This window comes from Entelurus aequoreus, linkage group LG27 (genome assembly GCF_033978785.1).
Source record: "Entelurus aequoreus isolate RoL-2023_Sb linkage group LG27, RoL_Eaeq_v1.1, whole genome shotgun sequence".
Taxonomy (NCBI): domain Eukaryota; kingdom Metazoa; phylum Chordata; class Actinopteri; order Syngnathiformes; family Syngnathidae; genus Entelurus; species Entelurus aequoreus.
The window spans coordinates 9,986,892-10,010,097 of NC_084757.1; the positions used below are offsets into that span (position 1 = coordinate 9,986,892).

The window sequence follows — 23,206 nt, forward strand, 5'->3', positions numbered from 1 at the left end:
ACCTTACCTTTTTTGTATTTGCATAGTATGTATATATTATTATTGTTGTAAATACAAATCTTTATATATCTACAAAGGGTGGTCCTAAAGAGGTAGGCATTTTTCGGAGGTCTCAAGAAGGTAAGAAATACAAGAATGTGTGTGTGGTCATGTGACAGTGGTGAGCCAATGAGCAGCAGAGTGTCAGAAATGAAGACAAACGGGTTGAACCAGAAATGAGCTGAGTTTCACGGCAAAAAACCGACAGAACAGCGTGAGGACCGCCAGAGTCTGAAGTCTGGTCCAGTTTGGTGGGTAAGAACCACAGAGAACACATTAGTTGTGTTTCATTTTTGCGTCATGATGATGTCACTTCCTCTCAACGGGAAGGAAGCGTAAATGAGTCTCCCCGAGGACGAGCCGGTCCATGCGTGGTACACAGACCCACACATGGACCCGAGGAAAGCCGAAAGACAAGAGCGCTCCAAGGACCAGGAGGGTCAGAGGACAACAAGAACCTCGAGTCCAATGCGGATTTTCAGGGCAGACCTGAATCACTTCAAAGAGAATATGTTAAACGCCTTCAAGGACTCCAGGTCGACTCTGGAGGACCCAGAAAACACAAGCGCCCTCAGTCTGCTGAAGGAGGACTTGAACCAGTTCAGAGAGGACATGTCCAGTGTCTTCAGGAGTGCAGACCATGCAAACACCGACATAAAAGAGAGCACAGAAGAACAAGCCGGAGAAGACCAGAACCGAAGGTCTGAAGAGCAGAAGGTCCACGAAGACGCCAAGAGGACTATTTTGAAACCAAGACGGAAAAAACCGGACACCAGGGACAACAACGATGTCTTGCAGGAGACGACAACAGGAAGTTGTGCCTCGTGGCCAGGTAAGCTGGAGGAGGTCGACCTTTGACCCGAGCGGGTGTTGTCGTCAAGTAGGCGTGGCTTAACGCCTCTCAGTGCTTCTTCTTCAGACTCTGCAGGAGACCACCATGAAGAAGAAGAAGAAGAAGGACCATCACAGAGTCTTCCTTCGGACTTTCTGGTACGCATGCGTTGGCGTGACGGCGCCAGGTGAGTGAAGACAGGAAATGTCCGAGAGGTGACCTGGTAGACTAACAACTTTGACCTTGGACAGGCAGCCGCTGGACGGAGCCTCGGTCAAAAACTGTAAGAACACACACACATATTCATATATTTCTTACCTTCTTGAGACCTCTTTAGGACCACCCTTACTAGATATATAAAGATTTGGACAATAATAATGAATAATGTATACAGTACATATATACTATGCAAAAGGTCACAATTTCACAAGAAAAACTTAGAATTTTGGCAGTGTTATAATAAAAGTCGTCATTTTACTCGACGCAAGTCAAAATGTTACAAGAAAAACTGAACATTTGTGCGATATTATGATAAAAGTTGGAATTTTACTCAATAACAGTCACAATTTTACAAGAAAAAGCTTAAACTTTGGGCAATTTTATGAAAAGAATCGTCATTTTACTCGACAAAAGTCACAATTTTATAAGAAAACTTTAAAATGTTGGCAATATTATAATAACAATCGGAATTTTACTTGGCAAAATTGTGACAAAAGTCATCATTTTACCTATTTTACAAGAACAACAAAAACATTGGCAATATTGTGATACAAGTCAGAATTTTATATGACAAATGTCACCATTTTGCATTAAAAAGTAATAATTTTACGATAAATATTGCAATACAGAAGCAGAAAGAATGAGAAATTTTTCCCAATTTTATAAGAAAAAAGTAGAGGGTTGGAATTGGGGGTTAAATTAGCAAAAAAGATTCCCGGGCGTGGCCGCCGCTGCTGCTCACTGCTCCCCTCACCTCCCAGGGGGTGATCAAGGGTGACGGGTCAAATGCAGAGAATAATTTCGCCACACTTAGTGTGTGTGTGACAATCATTGGTACTTTAACTTTAATATAAAAGTCGTAATTTTACTCGACGCAAGAAAAACTGAACATTTGTGCGATATTATGATAGAAGTTGGAATTTTACTCAATAACAGTCGCAATTTTACAAGAGCAGCTAAAATTTGGGGCAATTTTATGAAAAGAGTCGTCATTTTACTCGACAAAAGTCACAATTTTATAAGAAAACTTTAAAATGTTGGCAATATTATAATAATAATCGGAATTTTACTTGGCAAAATTATGACAAAAGTCATAATTTTACCTATTTTACAAGAACAACAAAAATTGGCACTATTGTCAGAATTTTATATGACAAATGTCACTATTTTGCATTAAAAACTACTAATTTTACGAGAAAATATTGCAATACAGAAGCAGAAAGAATGAGAAATTGTTCCCAATTTTATAAGAAAAAAGTCGAGGGTTGGAATTGGGGGTTAAATCAGCAAAAAAGATTCCCGGGCGTGGCCGCCGCTGCTGCTCACTGCTCCCCTCACCTCCCAGGGGGTGATCAAGGGTGATGGGTCAAATGCAGAGAATAATTTCGCCACACTTAGTGTGTGTGTGTGACAATCATTGGTACTTTAACTTTAACTTTAATATAAAAGTCGCAATTTTCCTCGACGCAAGAAAAACTGAACATTTGTGCGATATTATGATAGAAGTTGGAATTTTACTCAATAACAGTCACAATTTTACAAGAGCAGCTAAAATTTGGGGCAATTTTATGAAAAGAGTCGTCATTTTACTCGACAAAAAGTCGCAATGTTATAAGAAAACTGTAAAATGTTGGCAATATTATAATAATAATCGGAATTTTACTTGGCAAAATTATGACAAAAGTCCTTATTTTACCTATTTTACAAGAACAACAAAAATTGGCAATATTGTCAGAATTTTATATGACAAATGTCACCATTTTGCATTAAAAAGTAATAATTTTACGATAAATATTGCAATACAGAAGCAGAAAGAATGAGAAATTGTTCCCAATTTTATAAGAAAAAAGTCGAGGGTTGGAATTGGGGGTTAAATCAGCAAAAAAGATTCCCGGGCGTGGCCGCCGCTGCTGCTCACTGCTCCCCTCACCTCCCAGGGGGTGATCAAGGGTGATGGGTCAAATGCAGAGAATAATTTCACCACACCGAGTGTGTGTGTGACAATCATTGGTACTTTAACTTTAACTTTATAATAAAAGTCGTCATTTTACTCGACGCAAGAAAAACTGAACATTTGTGCGATATTATGATAGAAGTTGGAATTTTACTCAATAACAGTCGCAATTTTTCAAGAACAGCTAAAATTTGGGGCAATTTTATGAAAAGAGTCGTCATTTTACTCGACAAAAGTCACAATTTTATAAGAAAACTTTAAAATGTTGGCAATATTATAATAATAAACTGAATTTTACTTGGCAAAATTATGACAAAAGTCATAATTTTACCTGAAAAAATTTCACTGTTTTACAAGAACAACCAAAAAATTGGCAATAATGTGATACAAGTCCGAATTTTATATGACATATGGTCACAATTTTGCATTAAAAATTTAAAATTTTACATAAAAAAGTAATAATTTTACATAAAAAAGTAATAATTTCACATAAAAAAGTAATAATTTTACGAGAAAATAGAAGCAGAAAGAATATGAGAAATTGTTCCCAATTTTATAAGAAAAAAGTCGACACATTGTGAGAAAAACACTGCTTTTAGTTCATTTGTAAAATTTTTTGTATTTTTATTTACTTCAAGTTATTACAGTATGTCTCTATATACATATTTATTTATTTATTTTTTATTAATTTTGGCCGAAGGGGGCGCAATTCAATTTCTTACACACACTTGTTGTTTCATATGTTGACCAGAGGGGGAGCACTTTTAAAACCGACTCAAGTCACTTTACAAAATCCCTCCTTTTTGGGGCCACCTTCATTTTGATGGATTGTCTATTAGATGCAATGTTATTGGGACCATGGTCACTTGTTCACACCTCCTCATATGGAAGATACTTTCCCTTGTTGATGTCTCAAGAAGGCTAGAAATACAACACACACACACACACACACACTGATGACACTTCTCTACCTCGTCCAGTTGCCTGCTATTTGACCTTTGACCCCAACACGGCCAACGCCGAGCTGCGCCTGAGCGAGTGCAACAGGAAGGTAACCCGCGTGTGGCCGGACCAGAGACCCGGCGAGCCCTCGGACCGCTTCCTGCGCTGTCCTCAGGTTCTGTGCCGCGAGGGTCTGCTGGACGCGGCGTACTGGGAGGTCCAGTGGAGCGGCGGCGCCGATGTGGGCGTGGCCTACAACAACATCTGTCGGGACGGGGACGTGGCCAGCTGCCTGCTGGGCCACAACCGACGCTCCTGGAGTGTGGAATGTTCCGCAGGAAGTTACCTGGCGTGCCACGACAACAAGAGAGTGGCACAGTGCACACCGCGACCTTTCACCCGCAGAGTGGGCGTGTACTTGGACTGGCCCGCAGGCTCTTTGTCCTTCTATTGCATCTCCAAAGAAACCATGGTCCACATCCACACCTTCACCTCCACCTTCACAGAACCACTCTACCCCGCCTTCTGGGTGTGGTCTTACCACGGCTCTGTCTCACTTTGTCAGGTGGAACTGGACTGGGAACGTCTTCTGCACTGACCTTCTTATGTACCATCTACTGTACACCTCATATACCTTATGTACCATCTACTGTACACCTTATATACCTTATGTACCATCTACTGTACACCTTATATACCTTATGTACCATCTACTGTACACCTTATATACCTTATATACCATCTAGTGTACACCTCATATACCTTATGTACCATCTACTGTACACCTTATATACCTTATGTACCATCTACTGTACACCTTATATACCTTTTATACACCTTATGTACCATCTACTGTACACCTTATATACCTTATATACCATCTAGTGTACACCTCATATACCTTATGTACCATCTACTGTACACCTTATATACCTTATGTACCATCTACTGTACACCTTATATACCTTTTATACACCTTATGTACCATCTACTGTACACCTTAAATACCTTTTATACACCTTATGTACCATCTACTGTACACCTTATATACCTTATGTACCATCTACTGTACACCTTATATACCTTTTATACACCTTATGTACCATCTACTGTACACCTTATATACCTTATGTACCATCTACTGTACACCTTATATACCTTTTATACACCTTATGTACCATCTACTGTACACCTTATATACCTTATGTACCATCTACTGTACACCTTATATACCTTTTATACACCTTATGTACCATCTACTGTACACCTTATATACCTTTTATACACCTTATGTACCATCTACTGTACACCTTATATACCTTTTATACACCTTCTTATGTACCATCTACTGTACACCTTATATACCTTTCATACACCTTATGTACCATCTACTGTACACCTTATATACCTTTTATACACCTTATGTACCATCTACTGTACACCTTATATACCTTTTATACACCTTATGTACCATCTACTGTACACCTTATATACTTTTTATACACCTTATGTACCATCTACTGTACACCTTATATACCTTTTATACACCTTCTTATGTACCATCTACTGTACACCTTATATACACCTTCTTATGTACCATCTACTGTACACCTTATATACCTTATGTACCATCTACTGTACACCTTGTATACACCTTCTTATGTACCATCTACTGTACACCTTATATACCTTTTATACACCTTATGTACCATCTACTGTACACCTTATATACCTTTTATACACCTTATGTACCATCTACTGTACAACTTATATACCTTTTATACACCTTATGTACCATCTACTGTACACCTTATATACACCTTCTTATGTACCATCTACTGTACACCTTATATACCTTTTATACACCTTATGTACCATCTACTGTACACCTTATATACCTTTTATACACCTTCTTATGTACCATCTACTGTACACCTTATATACACCTTCTTATGTACCATCTACTGTACACCTTATATACACCTTCTTATGTACCATCTACTGTACACCTTATATACCTTTTATACACCTTCTTATGTACCATCTACTGTACACCTTATATACACATTCTTATGTACCATCTACTGTACACCTTATATACCTTTTATACACCTTATGTACCATCTACTGTACATCTTATATACCTTTTATACACCTTTTTATGTACCATCTACTGTACACCTTATATACCTTTTATACACCTTATGCACCATCTACTGTACACCTTATATACCTTTTATACACCTTATGTACCATCTACTGTACACCTTATATACACCTTCTTATGTACCATCTTCTACACCATTTATACACCTCTTTCAACACGTTCTTATACAACATTTATACATCTCCTACACGCAGACCTTCTAGAACAGGGGTGTCAAACTGGTTTTCACTGAGGGCCACACCGCAGTCATGGCTGCCATTAGAGGGCCGCTAATGGTATTTTTGTTTTGTTTTGTTTTTTGTTTTTTTTTGTCATAAAGAAATACAATCATGTGTGCTTACGGACTGTATCCCTTGCAGACTGTATTGATATATATTGATATATAATGTAGGAAGCAGAATATTAATAACAGAAAGAAACAACCCTTTTGTGTGAATGAGTGTAAATGGGGGAGGGAGGTTTTTTGGGTTGGTGCACTAATTGTAAGTATATTGTGTTTTTTATGTTGATTTAATAAAATTTTTTTTTAAATCTTCTTTTTTTTTAATACTTCTTGTGCGGCCCGGTACCAATCGATCCACGGTGGTACCGAGCCACGGCCCGTGCGCACGAGAAACTTTTTATAAAGTTATAAAAAAAAAATTTTTAAATGTATAATTTTATTTTTTTTAGACGTATCTCGTGCACACGAGAAAGTTTCACGTGTGCACGAGATACATGTCTAAAAAATAAATAAATAAATAATTATAATTTTTTTTTTTTTTATAACTTTATAAAAAGTTTCTCGTGCGCACGAGAAACTTTTTATAAAGTTATTAAAAAAAAAAAATTTAAATGTATAATTTTTTTTTTTAGACATGTATCTCGTGCGCACGAGAAACTTTTTATAAAGTTATAAAAAAAAAAATTTAAAATGTATAATTTTATTTTTTTTAGACGTATCTCGTGCACACGAGAAAGTTTCACCTGCGCACGAGATACATGTCTAAAAAATAAATAAATGAATAAATAATTATAATTTTTTATTTTTTTTTATAACTTTTTAAAAAGTTTCTCATGTGCACGAGATACATGTCTAAAAAAATTTTTTTTTAAAAATCATAAAAAAATTTTTTTCCCCCATGTCCCTTTAGGGGCTCCGTACATTTTCATACAGCATGATTATAAAACATTATTACCTTAAAGTATGATTCATTCATTCAGAATGTTCCGTCCTTCTATATATGCTAGTTGGAGTTGCAGACAACTTCATTACTGCTGAATAGCAGTTTTCAGTCATGTCACAGAAGATGCAGGATTTTCTTTAACATTTAAGTGGTGAAACTTCCTAGAAGAGGACAGCTGTAGTGCTGTATTCTGACCATCATGTCATATTTACTTTCAACATTTTAATTTTTTTTATTTTTTTTTTTAAATGGTCCTCAGTAGTCACGTACAAATTTGTGTGAATTATGCAAAATTATTTAAATTTGGTCCCCATGAACCATATGAATTAATTTTTTTTATCCTTTTTTTTTTTTTTTTAATTTTTAGACATGTATCTCGTGCGCACGAGAAACTTTTTATAAAGTTATAAAAAAAAAAAAAATTTAAATGTATAATTTTTTTTTTAGACATGTATCTCATGCGCACGAGAAACTTTCTATAAAGTTATAAAAAAAATAAAAAAAATGTATAACTTTTTTTTTTTTAGACGTATCTCGTGCGCACGAGAAAGTTTCACCTGTGCACGAGATACATGTCTAAAAAATAAATAAATAATAATTTTTTTTATAACTTTATAAAGTTATAAAAAAAAATTTTTTTAAATGTATAATTTATTTTTTTAGACATGTATCTCGTGCGCACGAGAAACTTTTTATAAAGTTATAAAAAAAAAAATTAAAAAATGCATTATTTTTTTTTAGACGTATCTCGTGCGCACGAGAAAGTTTCACCTGTGCACGAGATACATGTCTAAAAAATAAATAAATAAATAATTATAATATTTATTTATTTTTTATAACTTTATAAAAAGTTTCTCGTGCGCACAAAAAACTTTTTATAAAGTAATTTTTAAAAAAAAATTTTAAATGTATAATTTTTTTTTTTAGACATGTATCTCGTGCGCACGAGAAACTTTTTATAAAGTTATAAAAAAAAAATAAAAAAATGTATAACTTTTTTTTTTTTAGACGTATCTCGTGCGCACGAGAAAGTTTCACCTGTGCATGAGATACATGTCTAAAAAATAAATAAATAAATAATATTTTTTTTTATAACTTTATAAAGTTATAAAAAAAAAATGTTTTAAATGTATAATTTTTTTTTTTTAGACATGTATCTCGTGCGCACGAGAAACTTTTTATAAAGTTATAAAAAAAAAAATTAAAAAATGTATAATTTTTTTTTTAGACGTATCTCGAGCGCACGAGAAAGTTTCACCTGTGCACGAGATACATGTCTAAAAAATAAATAAATAAATAATTATAATATTTATTTATTTTTTATAACTTTATAAAAAGTTTCTCGTGCGCACGAGAAACTTTTTATAAAGTAATTTTTTTTTAAAAATTTTAAATGTATAATTTTTTTTTTTTTAGACATGTATCTCGTGCGCACGAGAAACTTTTTATAAAGTTATAAAAAAAATGTTAAAAAAAGTATAACTTTTTTTTTTTTAGATGTATCTCGTGCGCACGAGAAAGTTTCACCTGTGCACGAGATACATGTCTAAAAAATAAATAAATAAATAATTATAATATTTATTTATTTTTTATAACTCTATAAAAAGTTTCTCGTGCGCACGAGAAACTTTTTATAAAGTAATTGAAAAAAAAAAATTTTAAATGTATAATTTTTTTTTTTTAGACATGTATCTCGTGCGCACGAGAAACTTTTTATAAAGTTATAAAAAATTTTTTTAAAAAATGTATAATTTTTTTTTTGGTGAATTATTTTTTTGTGTGAATTATGCAAAATTATTTAAATTTGGTCCCCATGAACCATATTAGCTCTTTTTCCCCAGGGTCCCCAGTAAGAATGATCAGCACATTACTTCATCAATCCCGAGATTTAAAGACGTGTATGAGCTAACTGGGCAGTGGACATTTTACCTCCACAACCTGTAGAAAGGCTGGTCCCCACAAGTCATGATCAAAAACGTGGTCCCCATTCCAAATGACAACCAGTATGTGTGTGTGTGTGTGTGTGTGTGTGTGTGTGTGTGTGTGTGTGTGTGTGTGTGTGTGTGTGTGAGAGAGACCTGCAGTTGGCTCTCCTGACTCCCTCGGGTCTCCTGCAGTTCTTTCTCCAGCTGCTCCAGACGAGCAACACGCATCTGCAACACACACACACGCACACACACACGCCCGTCCAGATGTTGTTGTGTTGCGCCGACTCGGCATATTGTGACGTCACCTGAGTGCGCTGGACCATCTCCTCGCTGGTCCCGAAGCGTTCCTCCATGACCGAGCGCACCTGCTGGACCTCGAACTCCAGCTGCTGGCGGATCAGATCCATCTGCAGGGAGAACTGCACCACGGGTCAAAGGTCAGTGCCATGCACATACTACATATGTCGTACGTGTGCGTGCGTGCGTGTGTGTGTGTGTGTGTTCTTGTATTTCTACCCGTCTTGAGACATGAAGAAGGAAAAGTATCTTCCATATGAGGAGGTGTGAACAAGTGATGACATGAATCAATAACATTGCATCTAATAGACAATGTCTCATTTGTGGTGACATCCATCAAAATGAGGGTGGTCCCAAAAAGGAGGGATTTTTCTAATTGACTGTGTGTCGCTTTTAAAAGTGTTCCCCCTCTGGTCAACATATGTAATAACAAGTGTGTGTAAGAAATTGAGATGCGCCCCCTTTGGCCAAAATGAATAAAAAGAACACATTTTATATATGTACATAGAGTAGGGATGATGTTTGATAAGAAATTATCGAGTTCGAGCCCATTATCGAATCCTCTTATCGAACCGATTCCTTATCGATTCTCTTATCGAATCCACATAGGTTGTTGTATATGGGGGGAAAAAAACACAATATTTGGTTTAACAAAAGCTTACTTTTATTTTATTAAAAAAATAATAATAAAATAAATAAATAAATATTGACTGTTACCCCCCTAAAAAAAAAAAAAAAAAAAAAAATATTGACTGTTGTTACCCAAAGTATATTAAGTGGGATTTTTCAGAAAAACAAATATATACAGTAACACAAAAACAACCTGTCTCTGTGATCACTATAGGTGTATAAATAATAATATAGTGTTAAATAAAATCAGTCCCTTGGGCACAAAACTGAAAATAATACAGCTCTCCAAAAAGTGCACTTCTGCTGCTATTGGAACATAACTACACACACTATGACACTAAGAACACCACAGTCCTCAATCAACAATTCTTCCCCCCTTACATGAGAGCGAAGCCTAGCATTAATTGCACATTGCCTGTTCTGCCCTCACTATACGTGTTGAGGTTATACAGCTTGGCAGACAGCTAACAAGCAATCCAAAGCAGATTAATCCATTTAGGCTCTTTATTGTTGTTGATCTGGCTTTGTCTTTTCCTATCTTTACTTTTGTCTTGCACTGGACTGTTATTTTTATTTTTTTAAACTGAAATACACACAATGACAAATGTGTAAGCTATGTGATTCAATTAACATACTGAAATGTAATACACAATATGTAAATATTAGCTTCACACAAATATATAGTACTATCATCAAACAAATACTTTTGAGTGTTGAAACTATTTCGATGGTGGAAATATACGACTGGCAGCCATTCTAAGTCCTCAAAACATCCATTGAAACAGTGCACAAAAATCGTTTTTCAATAAACATCTTAGTATCAAATGTAACCACTTTCCACCTTAATATTGAGTTACATAAACAAGTTAAACAGTTTACTTACAGACTTATCTTTTCCAAGGCTTGTAGGAGCTAACACAACTTGTCTACTTCTCAATTGTCTCATGAACTGAACTGACATCGTCAACCCGGAAGTGCCCAAACTAATGACGCGTAGTATTTTCGTATCGCCACAAGGTGTCAGTAAGAGTCTACAATCAAATGGGCAGAACATTGCCGTCCCACAGGGCATTTCCTGTACGTGGGAAGGGATTCGAATAAAGAACCAACTCTTTTTCTTTACTATAGTGGCCTCGATAACAGGAACCGGTTTTTAAAAAGGGATTCGAGTCCATGGAATCGGTTCTTTTCTTATTGAACAACCGGGAGAACCGATTTCGAACATCATCCCTAATATAGAAACATACTGTAATAACTTGAAGTAAATAATGAAAATTAAAAAAAATTCAAAAAAACATAAATTTACTAAAGCTTACCTTTTTTATATTTGCATAGTATGTATATATTATTAATGTTGTAAAGACACGTCTTTATATATCTAGAAAGGGTGCTCCTAGAGAGGGAGGCATTATTCGGAGGTCTCAAGAAGGTAACAAATACAAGAATGTGTGTGTGTGTGTGTGTGTGTGTGTGTGTGTGTGTGTGTGTGTGTGTGTGTGTGTGTGTGTGTGTGTGTGTGTGTGTGTGTGTGTGTACCGTGTCGATGCGAGGCAAGTGGGTCAGTTTCTGGGACAGCGCCTCCAGCTGGCTGAAGTACCAGCAGCGCTCCCGCTCCTCGTGGTCGATTTCCCCCAACAGCTGGTTCCTGCCGCGGAACGTTAGCGCTCAGCGTGAGAGAAGACACAGGTGCTGCCCTCTAGTGGCGCGCACTCACCTCTCCTTGTACAGCTCCTCCACGTGGTGGTCGCTGAGCCGCCCGTCTGCCCCGCTGATGACCGCCGTCTTGGGCGGAGCTCCGTCCAGGAAGTGGTGAGGCAACAGGACGCCGGCGACGTCCCCGCCGCGACACGAGGCTTTGGCGCGGCCCGCCGCCGCCGCCGACGAGGCGGAGGAAGGGCAGGACGGCGGGAGAAGAGCCAAGCGGTCTTCTCGCTCCGCCCCGGGCGGCCCCGCCCCGCCCAGACTGTCAGCCAGCAGCCGGAAGTTGTGAGCTTGATGAGCTTGATGCTTCAGCTCGTAGTAGTTGGTCAGGTCCATGTGCAGCTCTGCGTCACATGACTCACCGTCATCATCATCATCGTCATCATCATCATCGTCGTCATCGTCGGCGAAAACGTTTCTAACCTTTGAGTTGGTGCAGCACGTCACTGCGGCCCGACGACGCCAGAGTCCCCGCCTCCTGCTCCAGTTTACACTGCAGCTGCTTGAGCACTTCCTGTGTGGTTGCCATGACAACGGGTCAGCGACGGGCCATTTTACACGCTCACTTCTCCCGAGTGGACGGTGACAAAGAGTCAGAGGTCACCTTCATGCCGAACGTCTCCGTCTCCAGCTTGGAGAGATGGTTGGAGTTGTCCTCTAGCTCCCTCCGCAGGTGGGAGTTCTCCTTGCGCAGCGCCGCCACCTGGTGGGCCAGCTGGTCGTACGACGCCATCGTCGCGCTCTGTGGCGCCCCCTGCAGCGCGCGCGGGGACGGGTCAGTGGCCTCGCTATGTCAGGCTTCGTCACTTAATGTGGAGTTACGTCTAACTTTACAACACAGTGACATAGACCGTTGGTTCTCAAACTGTAGTAAGTGTACCACTCGTAGTACGTGACCTCCATCTAGAAGAATCACTTGATTAAAGTACAGTGTTTTATTTCCTTATATTCAAACATGTAACATATTTTTATGTATTTTTATTTGATGTAACATTTTTTTATGTATTTTTATTTTATGTAACATTTTTTTTTTATTTTTTATTTTATGTGACATATTTTTAACGTATTTCGTTAATGTCAATTTTTATTTTTATTTTTAGTAACATATTTTTAATGTATTTTTATTTTATGTAACATATTCTTAATGTATTTTTATTTTATGTAACATTTATGTATTTATTTTTATTTTATGTAACATTTTTTATGTATTTTTTATGTAACATTTTATTTATTATTTTATTTTATGTAACATATTTTTTATGTATTTTCATTTCATGTAACATTTTTTCTATTTTTTTTATTTTCTGTGACATTTTGAATGTATTTTTTAATGTAACATTTATTTATTTATTTTATTCCTTATTTATTTTTAACATATCTATTTTTTTTATTTTTTTTATTTTTTTTATTTAGTTATTTATTTTTAACATATCTATTTTTTTCAATTTTTATTTGTTTATTTATTTAGCTTTTATTTAATTTTTTTTACAACACAGTGACATAGACCGTTGGTTCTCAAACTGTAGTAAGTGTACCACTCGTAGTATGTGAGCTCCATCTAGAAGAATCACTTGATTAAAGTGCAGTGTTTTACTTCCTTATATTCAAACATGTAGCATATTTTTATGTATTTTTATTTGATGTAACATTTTTTTATGTATTTTTATTTTATGTAACATTTTTTTATTTTTTTTTATTTTATGTGACATATTTTTTATGTATTTTGTTAATGTAAATTGTTTTATTTTATTTTATTTTATGTAACATATTTTTAATGTATTTTTACTTTATGTAACATATTCTTAATGTATTTTTATTTTATGTAACATTTATGTATTTATTTTTATTTTATGTAACATTTTTTATGTATTTTTTATGTAACATTTTCTTTTTTCTTTTATCTTATGCAACATATTTTTTATGTATTTTGATTTTATGTAACATTTTTTTTAAATTTTCATTTTATGTGACATATTTTGAAATTATTTTTTTATGTAACATTTTTTTTTTTTTATGTAACTTTTTTTTTTTATTATTCATTATTTATATATTTATTTTTGACATATCTATTTTTTTAATTTGTATTATTTATTTATTTCTTCATTTTTAACATATCTATTTTTTTCAATTTGTATTTGTTTATTTATTTAGCTTTTATTTAATTTTATTTTTTGAGGTGTGTTTGGGTTGGTAGTGAAAGGGAGGTTATACTACAAAAAAAAAATGTTTCTTTTTAAATATGAGCATTTATCTAAGCCCCGGTGTGTTGTACTGCATTGTTTATGCGTACTAAAAAAAATGGTGCCATTATCTGGTGGTGTGAACACGGCTGTAAGCGGAGCCTCGGGGGATTGTGGGTAAAAAAAAATGGACTCAAAGTGATTTTGTTATGAAAGAGATGAGCAGCTGGAAAGATCAATAAACACACTCGGTTATGCCTGGGGGGATGGGGGAGCACGTTGCCATGGTGACTCAGGACATCAATGTATGAGAGGTCTTTGATGTCACACACGCGCACATGCAACATGACCCAGGAGTGGGATGAGAGGAAACAGGAAGTGAAAAATGGGATGATGTCGATGAAAAGAGATGGTCACCATGGCAACCAGCCCTGAATTCAACAAGTCCTCATCATCCTCGTTGCTCTCGTCAAGAACAAAGAGCATCCATGACTCCGCCCACTCTTGTCCCCCTCCTCTCCTCTTCCTTGACTTGTCTGGTTACCGTGGCAACCGCATCCCCCAGACCAGGGTGCAGCATGTGTGAGCTTTGTCTGCTCACGTCAGACGCCGACGACACGCCCCTCTCTATGCAAACCACACTTAGCCACGCCCTCTGTCCCTTCCATTACTACACTACAATGTAAATATGATAATAATGATAATTAGCAAAACAATAAATAACTCATTTAAATACAGATAGGTTCCTCATCATCATCATCATGAGGTACTTTTCATGGATGGATGGATGGATGGATGGATGGGCAGGAAGGTAGATAAATAGATAGATAGGTAAACAAAACACATACAACCCAGCAATAGTGCCAAGCAGAATCCAGAGCTTGAAAACCCTCGTCTCTCGTTAACGTTTCCATGGCAACACAAAGCTTTCCCATCAGCAGATAAGACGAGGATACGGAGATTGGGGCCACATCAATAGGGAAATATGATTTATTAAGTAGAAAATATCACATCAAGGTCCCAAGTGCAGCCCAGGAACTTTTTATTTTTATTTTTTTAAATTGAGCACCAAATTTGAAAAGGAACGAATTATTAATGATATATATTCATATATATGACATCCCAGCAGGCACAAGACATTGAAACAACATTGAGAACTTGTTGAATGAGGTCCTGACGTTGAGCAACTCAAGCATAACGTCGAAACAACATGCTTTTTGACGACGCTTAATCAATGTTGGGTTCTGATGTTGAAATTTGGTCATTTCCCAACTCATATTTTACATCACAAATACAACGTTGAAACAACATGCTTTTTGACGTCGCTTAATCAATGTTGGGTTCTGACGTTCATTTGAACATTGAAATTTGGTCATTTCCCAACCAATATTTTACAACACAAATACAATGTTGAAACAACATGCTTTTTGACGATGTTTAATCAATATCGGGTTCTGACGTTGATTTGACCATTGAAATGTGGTCATTTCCCAACCAATATTCTACAATATAAATATAACGTTGAAACAACATGCTTTTTGACGACGTTTATTCAATGTCGGGTTGTGACGTTGATTTGACCATTGAAATGTTGTCATTCTCCAACCAATATTCTACAACATTGAAACAACATGCTTTTTGACGACGTTTAATCAATGTTGGGTTCTGACGTTGACCGTTGAAATTAGATCATTTCCCAACCAATATTCTACAACACAAATACAACGTTGAAACAACATGCTTTTTGACAACGTTTAATCAATGTCAGGTTGTGACGTTCATTTGACCATTGAAATTTGGTCATTTCCCGACCAATATTTTACAACACAAACCTAACGTTGAAACAACATGCTTTTTGACGACGTTTAATCAATGTCGGGTTCTGACGTTGAAATTTGGTCATTTTCCAACTCATATTTTACATCACAAATACAACGTTGAAACAACATGCTTTTTGACGACGCTTAATCAATGTCGGGTCCTGACGTTCATTTGAACATTGAAATTTGGTCATTTCCCAACCAATATTCTACAACACAAATACAACGTTGAAACAACATGCTTTTTGACAACGTTTAATCAATGTTGGGTTCTGACGTTGATTTGACCATTGAAATGTGGTCAGTTCCCAACCAATATTCTACAACATAAATACAACGTTGAAACAACATGCTTTTTGACGACGTTTATTCAATGTCGGGTTGTGACGTTGATTTGACCATTGAAATGTTGTCATTTCCCAACCAATATTCTACAACATTGAAACAACATGCTTTTTGACGACGTTTAATCAATGTTGGGTTCTGACGTTGACCGTTGAAATTAGATCATTTCCCAACCAATATTCTACAACACAAATACAACGTTGAAACAACATGCTCTTTGACAACGTTTAATCAATGTCAGGTTGTGACGTTGATTTGACCATTGAAATTTGGTCATTTCCCGACCAATATTTTACAACACAAACCTAACGTTGAAACAACATGCTTTTTGACGACGTTTAATCAATGTTGGTGTTCTGACGTTGAAATTTGGTCATTTTCCAACTCATATTTTACATCACAAATACAACGTTGAAACAACATGCTTTTTGACGTCGCTTAATCAATGTCGGGTTCTGACGTTCATTTGAACATTGAAATTTGGTCATTTCCCAACCAATATTTTACAACGCAAATACAACGTGGAAACAACATGCTTTTTGACGATGTTTAATCGATATCGGGTTCTGACGTTGATTTGACCATTGAAATGTGGTCATTTCCCGACCAATATTCTACAACATAAATATAACGTTGAAACAACATGCTTTTTGACGACGTTTATTCAATGTCGGGTTGTGACGTTGATTTGACCATTGAAATGTTGTCATTTCCCAACCAATATTCTACAACATTGAAACAACATGCTTTTTGACGTCGTTTAATCAATGTTGGGTTCTGACGTTGACCGTTGAAATTAGATCATTTCCCAACCAATATTCTACAACACAAATACAACGTTGAAACAACATGCTTTTTGACAACGTTTAATCTATGTCGGGTTCTGACGTTGAAATTTGGTCATTTTCCAACTCATATTTTACATCACAAATACAACGTTGAAACAACATGCTTTTTGACGACGCTTAATCAATGTCGGGTTCTGACGTTCATTTGAACATTGAAATGTGGTCATTTCCCAACCAATATTCTACAACATAAATATAACGTTGAAACAACATGCTTTTTGACTACGTTTATTCAATGTCGGGTTCTGACGTTGATTTGACCATTGAATTTTGGTCATTTCCCAACCAATATTTTACAACGCAAATACAACATTGAAACAACATGCTTTTTGACGATGTTTAATCAATATCGGGTTCTGACGTTGATTTGACCATTGAAATGTGGTCATTTCCCAACCAATATTCTACAACATTGAAACAACATGCTTTTTGACGACGTTTAATCAATGTTGGGTTCTGACGTTGACCGTTGAAATTAGATCATTTCCCAACCCATATTCTACAACACAAATACAACGTTGAAACAACATGCTTTTTGACAACGTTTAATCAATGTCAGGTTGTGACGTTGATTTGACCATTGAAATTTGGTCATTTCCCGACCAATATTTTACAACACAAACCTAACGTTGAAACAACATGCTTTTTGACGACGTTTAATCAATGTCGGGTTCTCACGTTGAAATTTGGTCATTTTCCAACTCATATTTTACATCACAAATACAACGTTGAAACAACATGCTTTTTGACGACGCTTAATCAATGTCGGGTTCTGACGTTCATTTGAACATTGAAATTTGGTCATTTCCCAACCAATATTCTACAACACAAATACAACGTTTAATCAATGTCAGGTTCTGACGTTGATTTGACCATTGAAATTTGGTCATTTCCCAACCAATATTCTACTACACAAATACAACGTTGAATCAACATGCTTTTTGACGATGTTTAATCAATGTTGGGTTCTGACATTGATCTGACCATTGAAATTTGATAATTTCCCAACCAACACAAATACAACGTTGAAACAACCTGCTTTTTGACAACGTTTCATCAACGTCAGGTTCTGACATTGATTTGAACGTAGAAATTTGGTCATTTCCCAACCAATATTCTACAACACAAACCTAACGTTGAAACAACATGCTTTTTGACGATGTTTAATCAATATCGGGTTCTGACGTTGATTAGACCATTGAAATGTGGTCATTTCCCAACCAATATTCTACTACGCAAATACAACGTTGAAACAACATGCTTTTTGACAATGTTTAATCAATGTCGGGTTCTGACGTTCGATTTCACCATTGAAATGTGATCATTTCCCAACCAATATTCTACAACAAAAATACAACGTTGAAACAACATGCTTTTTGACGACATTGTTTAATGTCAGGTCGTGATGTTGATTTCACATTGAAATGTCATTTTCCAACCAACATTCTACAACACAAATACAACATTGAAACAACATGCTTTTTGACAATGTTTAATCAACGTCATGTTCTGACGTTGATTTGAACGTAGAAATGTGGTCATTTCCCAACCAATATCCTACAACACAAACCTAACGTTGAAACAACATGCTTTTTGATGACGTTTAATCAATGTCGGGTTCTGACGTTGATTTGACCATTGAAATTTGGTCATTTCCCAACCAATATTCTACAACACAAATACAACGTTGAAACAATAACATTTTGACAACGTTTATTCAATGTCGGGTTGTGACGTTGATTTGACCATTGAAATTTGGTCATTTCCCAAACAATATTCTACAACACAAATACAACGTTGAAACAACATGCTTTTTGACGACGTTTAATCAATGTCAGGTTGTGACGTTGATTTGAACATTGAAATTTGGTCATTTCCCGACCAATATTTTACAACACAAACCTAATGTTGAAACAACATGCTTTTTGACGATGTTTAATCAATGTCGGGTTCTGACATTGATCTGACCATTGAATTTTGGTCATTTCCCAACCAACACAAATACAAGGTTGAAACAACATGCTTTTTGACAACGTTTAATCAACGTCAGAACCTGACGTTGATTTGAAGGTAGAAATTTGGTCATTTCCTGACCAATATTCTACAACACAAATACAACATTGAAACACCATACTTTTGACGACGTTTATTCAATGTCAGGTTCTGACGTTGATTTGACCATTGAATTGTGGTCATTTCCCAACCAATATTCTACAACACAAACCTAACGTTGAAACACCATACTTTTGACTACGTTTATTCAATGTCAGGTTCTGACGTTGATTTGAACATTGAATTTTGGTCATTTTCCAACCAATATTCTACAACACAAATACAACATTGAAACAACATGCTTTTTGACAACGTTTAATCAATGTCGGGTTCTGGCGTTCGATTTCACCATTGAAATGTGATCATTTCTCAACCAATATTCTACAACACAAACCTAACGTTGAAACATACTTTTTGACAACATTTAATCAATGTTGGGTTCTGACGTTGATTTGAACATTGAATTTTGGTCATTTTCCAACCAATATTCTACAACACAAATACAACATTGAAACAACATGCTTTTTGACAACGTTTAATCAATGTCGGGTTCTGGCGTTCGATTTCACCATTGAAATGTGATCATTTCTCAACCAATATTCTACAACACAAACCTAACGTTGAAACATACTTTTTGACAACATTTAATCAATGTTGGGTTCTGACGTTGATTTGAACATTGAATTTTGGTCATTTTCCAACCAATATTCTACAACACAAATACAACGTTGAAACACCATACTTTTGACGACGTTTATTCAATGTCAGGTTCTGACGTTGATTTGAACATTGAATGTTGGTCATTTCCCAACCAATATTCTACAACACAAATACAACATTGAAACAACATGCTTTTTGACGACGTTTAATCAATGTTGGGTTCTGACGTTGACCGTTGAAATTAGATCATTTCCCAACCAATATTCTACAACACAAATACAACGTTGAAACAACATGCTTTTTGACAACGTTTAATCAATGTCAGGTTGTGACGTTGATTTGACCATTGAAATTTGGTCATTTCCCGACCAATATTTTACAACACAAACCTAACGTTGAAACAACATGCTTTTTGACGACGTTTAATCAATGTCGGGTTCTGACGTTGAAATTTGGTCATTTTCCAACTCATATTTTACATCACAAATACAACGTTGAAACAACATGCTTTTTGACGACGCTTAATCAATGTCGGGTTCTGACGTTAATTTGACCATTGAAATGTTGTCATTTCCCAACTAATATTCTACAACATTGAAACAACATGCTTTTTGACGACGTTTAATCAATGTTGGGTTCTGACGTTGACCGTTGAAATTAGATCATTTCCCAACCAATATTCTACAACACAAATACAACGTTGAAACAACATGCTTTTTGACAACGTTTAATCAATGTCAGGTTGTGACGTTGATTTGACCATTGAAATTTGGTCATTTCCCGACCAATATTTTACAACACAAACCTAACGTTGAAACAACATGCTTTTTGACGACGTTTAATCAATGTCGGGTTCTGACGTTGAAATTTGGTCATTTTCCAACTCATATTTTACATCACAAATACAACGTTGAAACAACATGCTTTTTGACGACGCTTAATCAATGTCGGGTTCTGACGTTCATTTGAACATTCAAATTTGGTCATTTCCAAACCAATATTCTACAACACAAATACAACGTTTAATCAATGTCAGGTTCTGACGTTGATTTGACCATTGAAATTTGGTCATTTCCCAACCAATATTCTACAACACAAATACAACGTTGAATCAACATGCTTTTTGACGATGTTTAATCAATGTTGGGTTCTGACATTGATCTGACCATTGAAATGTGATCATTTCCCAACCAACACAAATACAACGTTGAAACAACATGCTTTTTGACAACGTTTAATCAACGTCAGGTTCTGACATTGATTTGAACGTAGAAATTTGGTCATTTCCCAACCAATATTCTACAACACAAACCTAACGTTGAAACAACATGCTTTTTGACGACGTTTATTCAATGTCGGGTTGTGACGTTGATTTGACCATTGAAATGTTGTCATTTTCCAACCAATATTCTACAACATTGAAACAACATGCTTTTTGACGACGTTTAATCAATGTTGGGTTCTGACGTTGACCGTTGAAATTAGATCATTTCCCAACCAATATTCTACAACACAAATACAACGTTCAAACAACATGCTTTTTGACAACGTTTAATCAATGTCAGGTTGTGACGTTGATTTGACCATTGAAATTTGGTCATTTCCCGACCAATATTTTACAACACAAACCTAACGTTGAAACAACATGCTTTTTGACGACGTTTAATCAATGTCGGGTTCTGACGTTGAAATTTGGTCATTTTCCAACTCATATTTTACATCACAAATACAACGTTGAAACAACATGCTTTTTGACGACGCTTAATCAATGTCGGGTTCTGACGTTCATTTGAACATTGAAATGTGGTCATTTCCCAACCAATATTCTACAACATAAATATAACGTTGAAACAACATGCTTTTTGACTACGTTTATTCAATGTCGGGTTCTGACGTTGATTTGACCATTGAATTTTGGTCATTTCCCAACCAATATTTTACAACGCAAATACAACATTGAAACAACATGCTTTTTGACGATGTTTAATCAATATCGGGTTCTGACGTTGATTTGACCATTGAAATGTTGTCATTTCCCAACCAATATTCTACAACATTGAAACAACATGCTTTTTGACGACGTTTAATCAATGTTGGGTTCTGACGTTGACCGTTGAAATTAGATCATTTCCCAACCAATATTCTACAACACAAATACAACGTTGAAACAACATGCTTTTTGACAACGTTTAATCAATGTCAGGTTGTGACGTTGATTTGACCATTGAAATTTGGTCATTTCCCGACCAATATTTTACAACACAAACCTAACGTTGAAACAACATGCTTTTTGACGACGTTTAATCAATGTCGGGTTCTCACGTTGAAATTTGGTCATTTTCCAACTCATATTTTACATCACAAATACAACGTTGAAACAACATGCTTTTTGACGACGCTTAATCAATGTCGGGTTCTGACGTTCATTTGAACATTGAAATTTGGTCATTTCCCAACCAATATTCTACAACACAAATACAACGTTTAATCAATGTCAGGTTCTGACGTTGATTTGACCATTGAAATTTGGTCATTTCCCAAACAATATTCTACTACACAAATACAACGTTGAATCAACATGCTTTTTGACGATGTTTAATCAATGTTGGGTTCTGACATTGATCTGACCATTGAAATTTGATAATTTCCCAACCAACACAAATACAACGTTGAAACAACCTGCTTTTTGACAACGTTTCATCAACGTCAGGTTCTGACATTGATTTGAACGTAGAAATTTGGTCATTTCCCAACCAATATTCTACAACACAAACCTAACGTTGAAACAACATGCTTTTTGACGATGTTTAATCAATATCGGGTTCTGACGTTGATTAGACCATTGAAATGTGATCATTTCCCAACCAATATTCTACTACGCAAATACAACGTTGAAACAACATGCTTTTTGACAATGTTTAATCAATGTCGGGTTCTGACGTTCGATTTCACCATTGAAATGTGATCATTTCCCAACCAATATTCTACAACAAAAATACAACGTTGAAACAACATGCTTTTTGACGACATTGTTTAATGTCAGGTCGTGATGTTGATTTCACATTGAAATGTCATTTTCCAACCAACATTCTACAACACAAATACAACATTGAAACAACATGCTTTTTGACAATGTTTAATCAACGTCATGTTCTGACGTTGATTTGAACGTAGAAATGTGGTCATTTCCCAACCAATATCCTACAACACAAACCTAACGTTGAAACAACATGCTTTTTGATGACGTTTAATCAATGTCGGGTTCTGACGTTGATTTGACCATTGAAATTTGGTCATTTCCCAACCAATATTCTACAACACAAATACAACGTTGAAACAATAACATTTTGACAACGTTTATTCAATGTCGGGTTGTGACGTTGATTTGACCATTGAAATTTGGTCATTTCCCAAACAATATTCTAC

The 23,206-nt window shown here is 35.7% G+C and overlaps 2 protein-coding genes across 3 annotated transcripts in view; one reads left to right on the top strand and one right to left on the bottom strand.

The window, feature by feature from the left end:
- apc2 (APC regulator of WNT signaling pathway 2) overlaps window positions 1–23,206 on the bottom strand; it is a 40,543-nt gene that overhangs the window by 14,955 nt on the left and 2,382 nt on the right. Inside the window, exons 2-7 of one of the 2 annotated variants that reach the window (XM_062038966.1) lie at window positions 12,480–12,629; window positions 12,299–12,389; window positions 11,889–12,219; window positions 11,711–11,819; window positions 9,553–9,666; window positions 9,398–9,472 (exon numbers count right to left, since the gene is read on the bottom strand). In XM_062038966.1, coding sequence (XP_061894950.1) covers window positions 9,398–9,472; window positions 9,553–9,666; window positions 11,711–11,819; window positions 11,889–12,219; window positions 12,299–12,389; window positions 12,480–12,608 — 849 coding nt within the window. In that variant the 5' untranslated portion in view covers window positions 12,609–12,629. Of the gene's footprint in view, window positions 1–9,397; window positions 9,473–9,552; window positions 9,667–11,710; window positions 11,820–11,888; window positions 12,220–12,298; window positions 12,390–12,479; window positions 13,087–23,206 lie in introns of those variants that run through there. The other variant, XM_062038965.1, reaches the window with a different exon arrangement.
- On the top strand, window positions 260–4,744 carry LOC133644465 (tripartite motif-containing protein 16-like). Its single transcript, XM_062038967.1, has 4 exons — window positions 260–871; window positions 959–1,058; window positions 1,123–1,154; window positions 4,025–4,744. The coding sequence occupies exons 1-4, from the start codon at window positions 379–381 to the stop codon at window positions 4,582–4,584; spliced, it is 1,185 nt and encodes a 394-aa protein (XP_061894951.1). The 5' UTR covers window positions 260–378; the 3' UTR covers window positions 4,585–4,744.

Excerpts from the sequence above, each read along its gene's own strand:
- LOC133644465 (XM_062038967.1), top strand. The coding sequence starts at position 379 with ATGAGTCTCCCCGAGGACGAGCCGGTCCATGCGTGGTACACAGACCCA. Across the intron at positions 1,059-1,122 it reads CGTTGGCGTGACGGCGCCAG|GCAGCCGCTGGACGGAGCCT; the intron begins GTGAGTGAAGAC and ends GACCTTGGACAG. Across the intron at positions 1,155-4,024 it reads CGGAGCCTCGGTCAAAAACT|TTGCCTGCTATTTGACCTTT; the intron begins GTAAGAACACAC and ends TACCTCGTCCAG.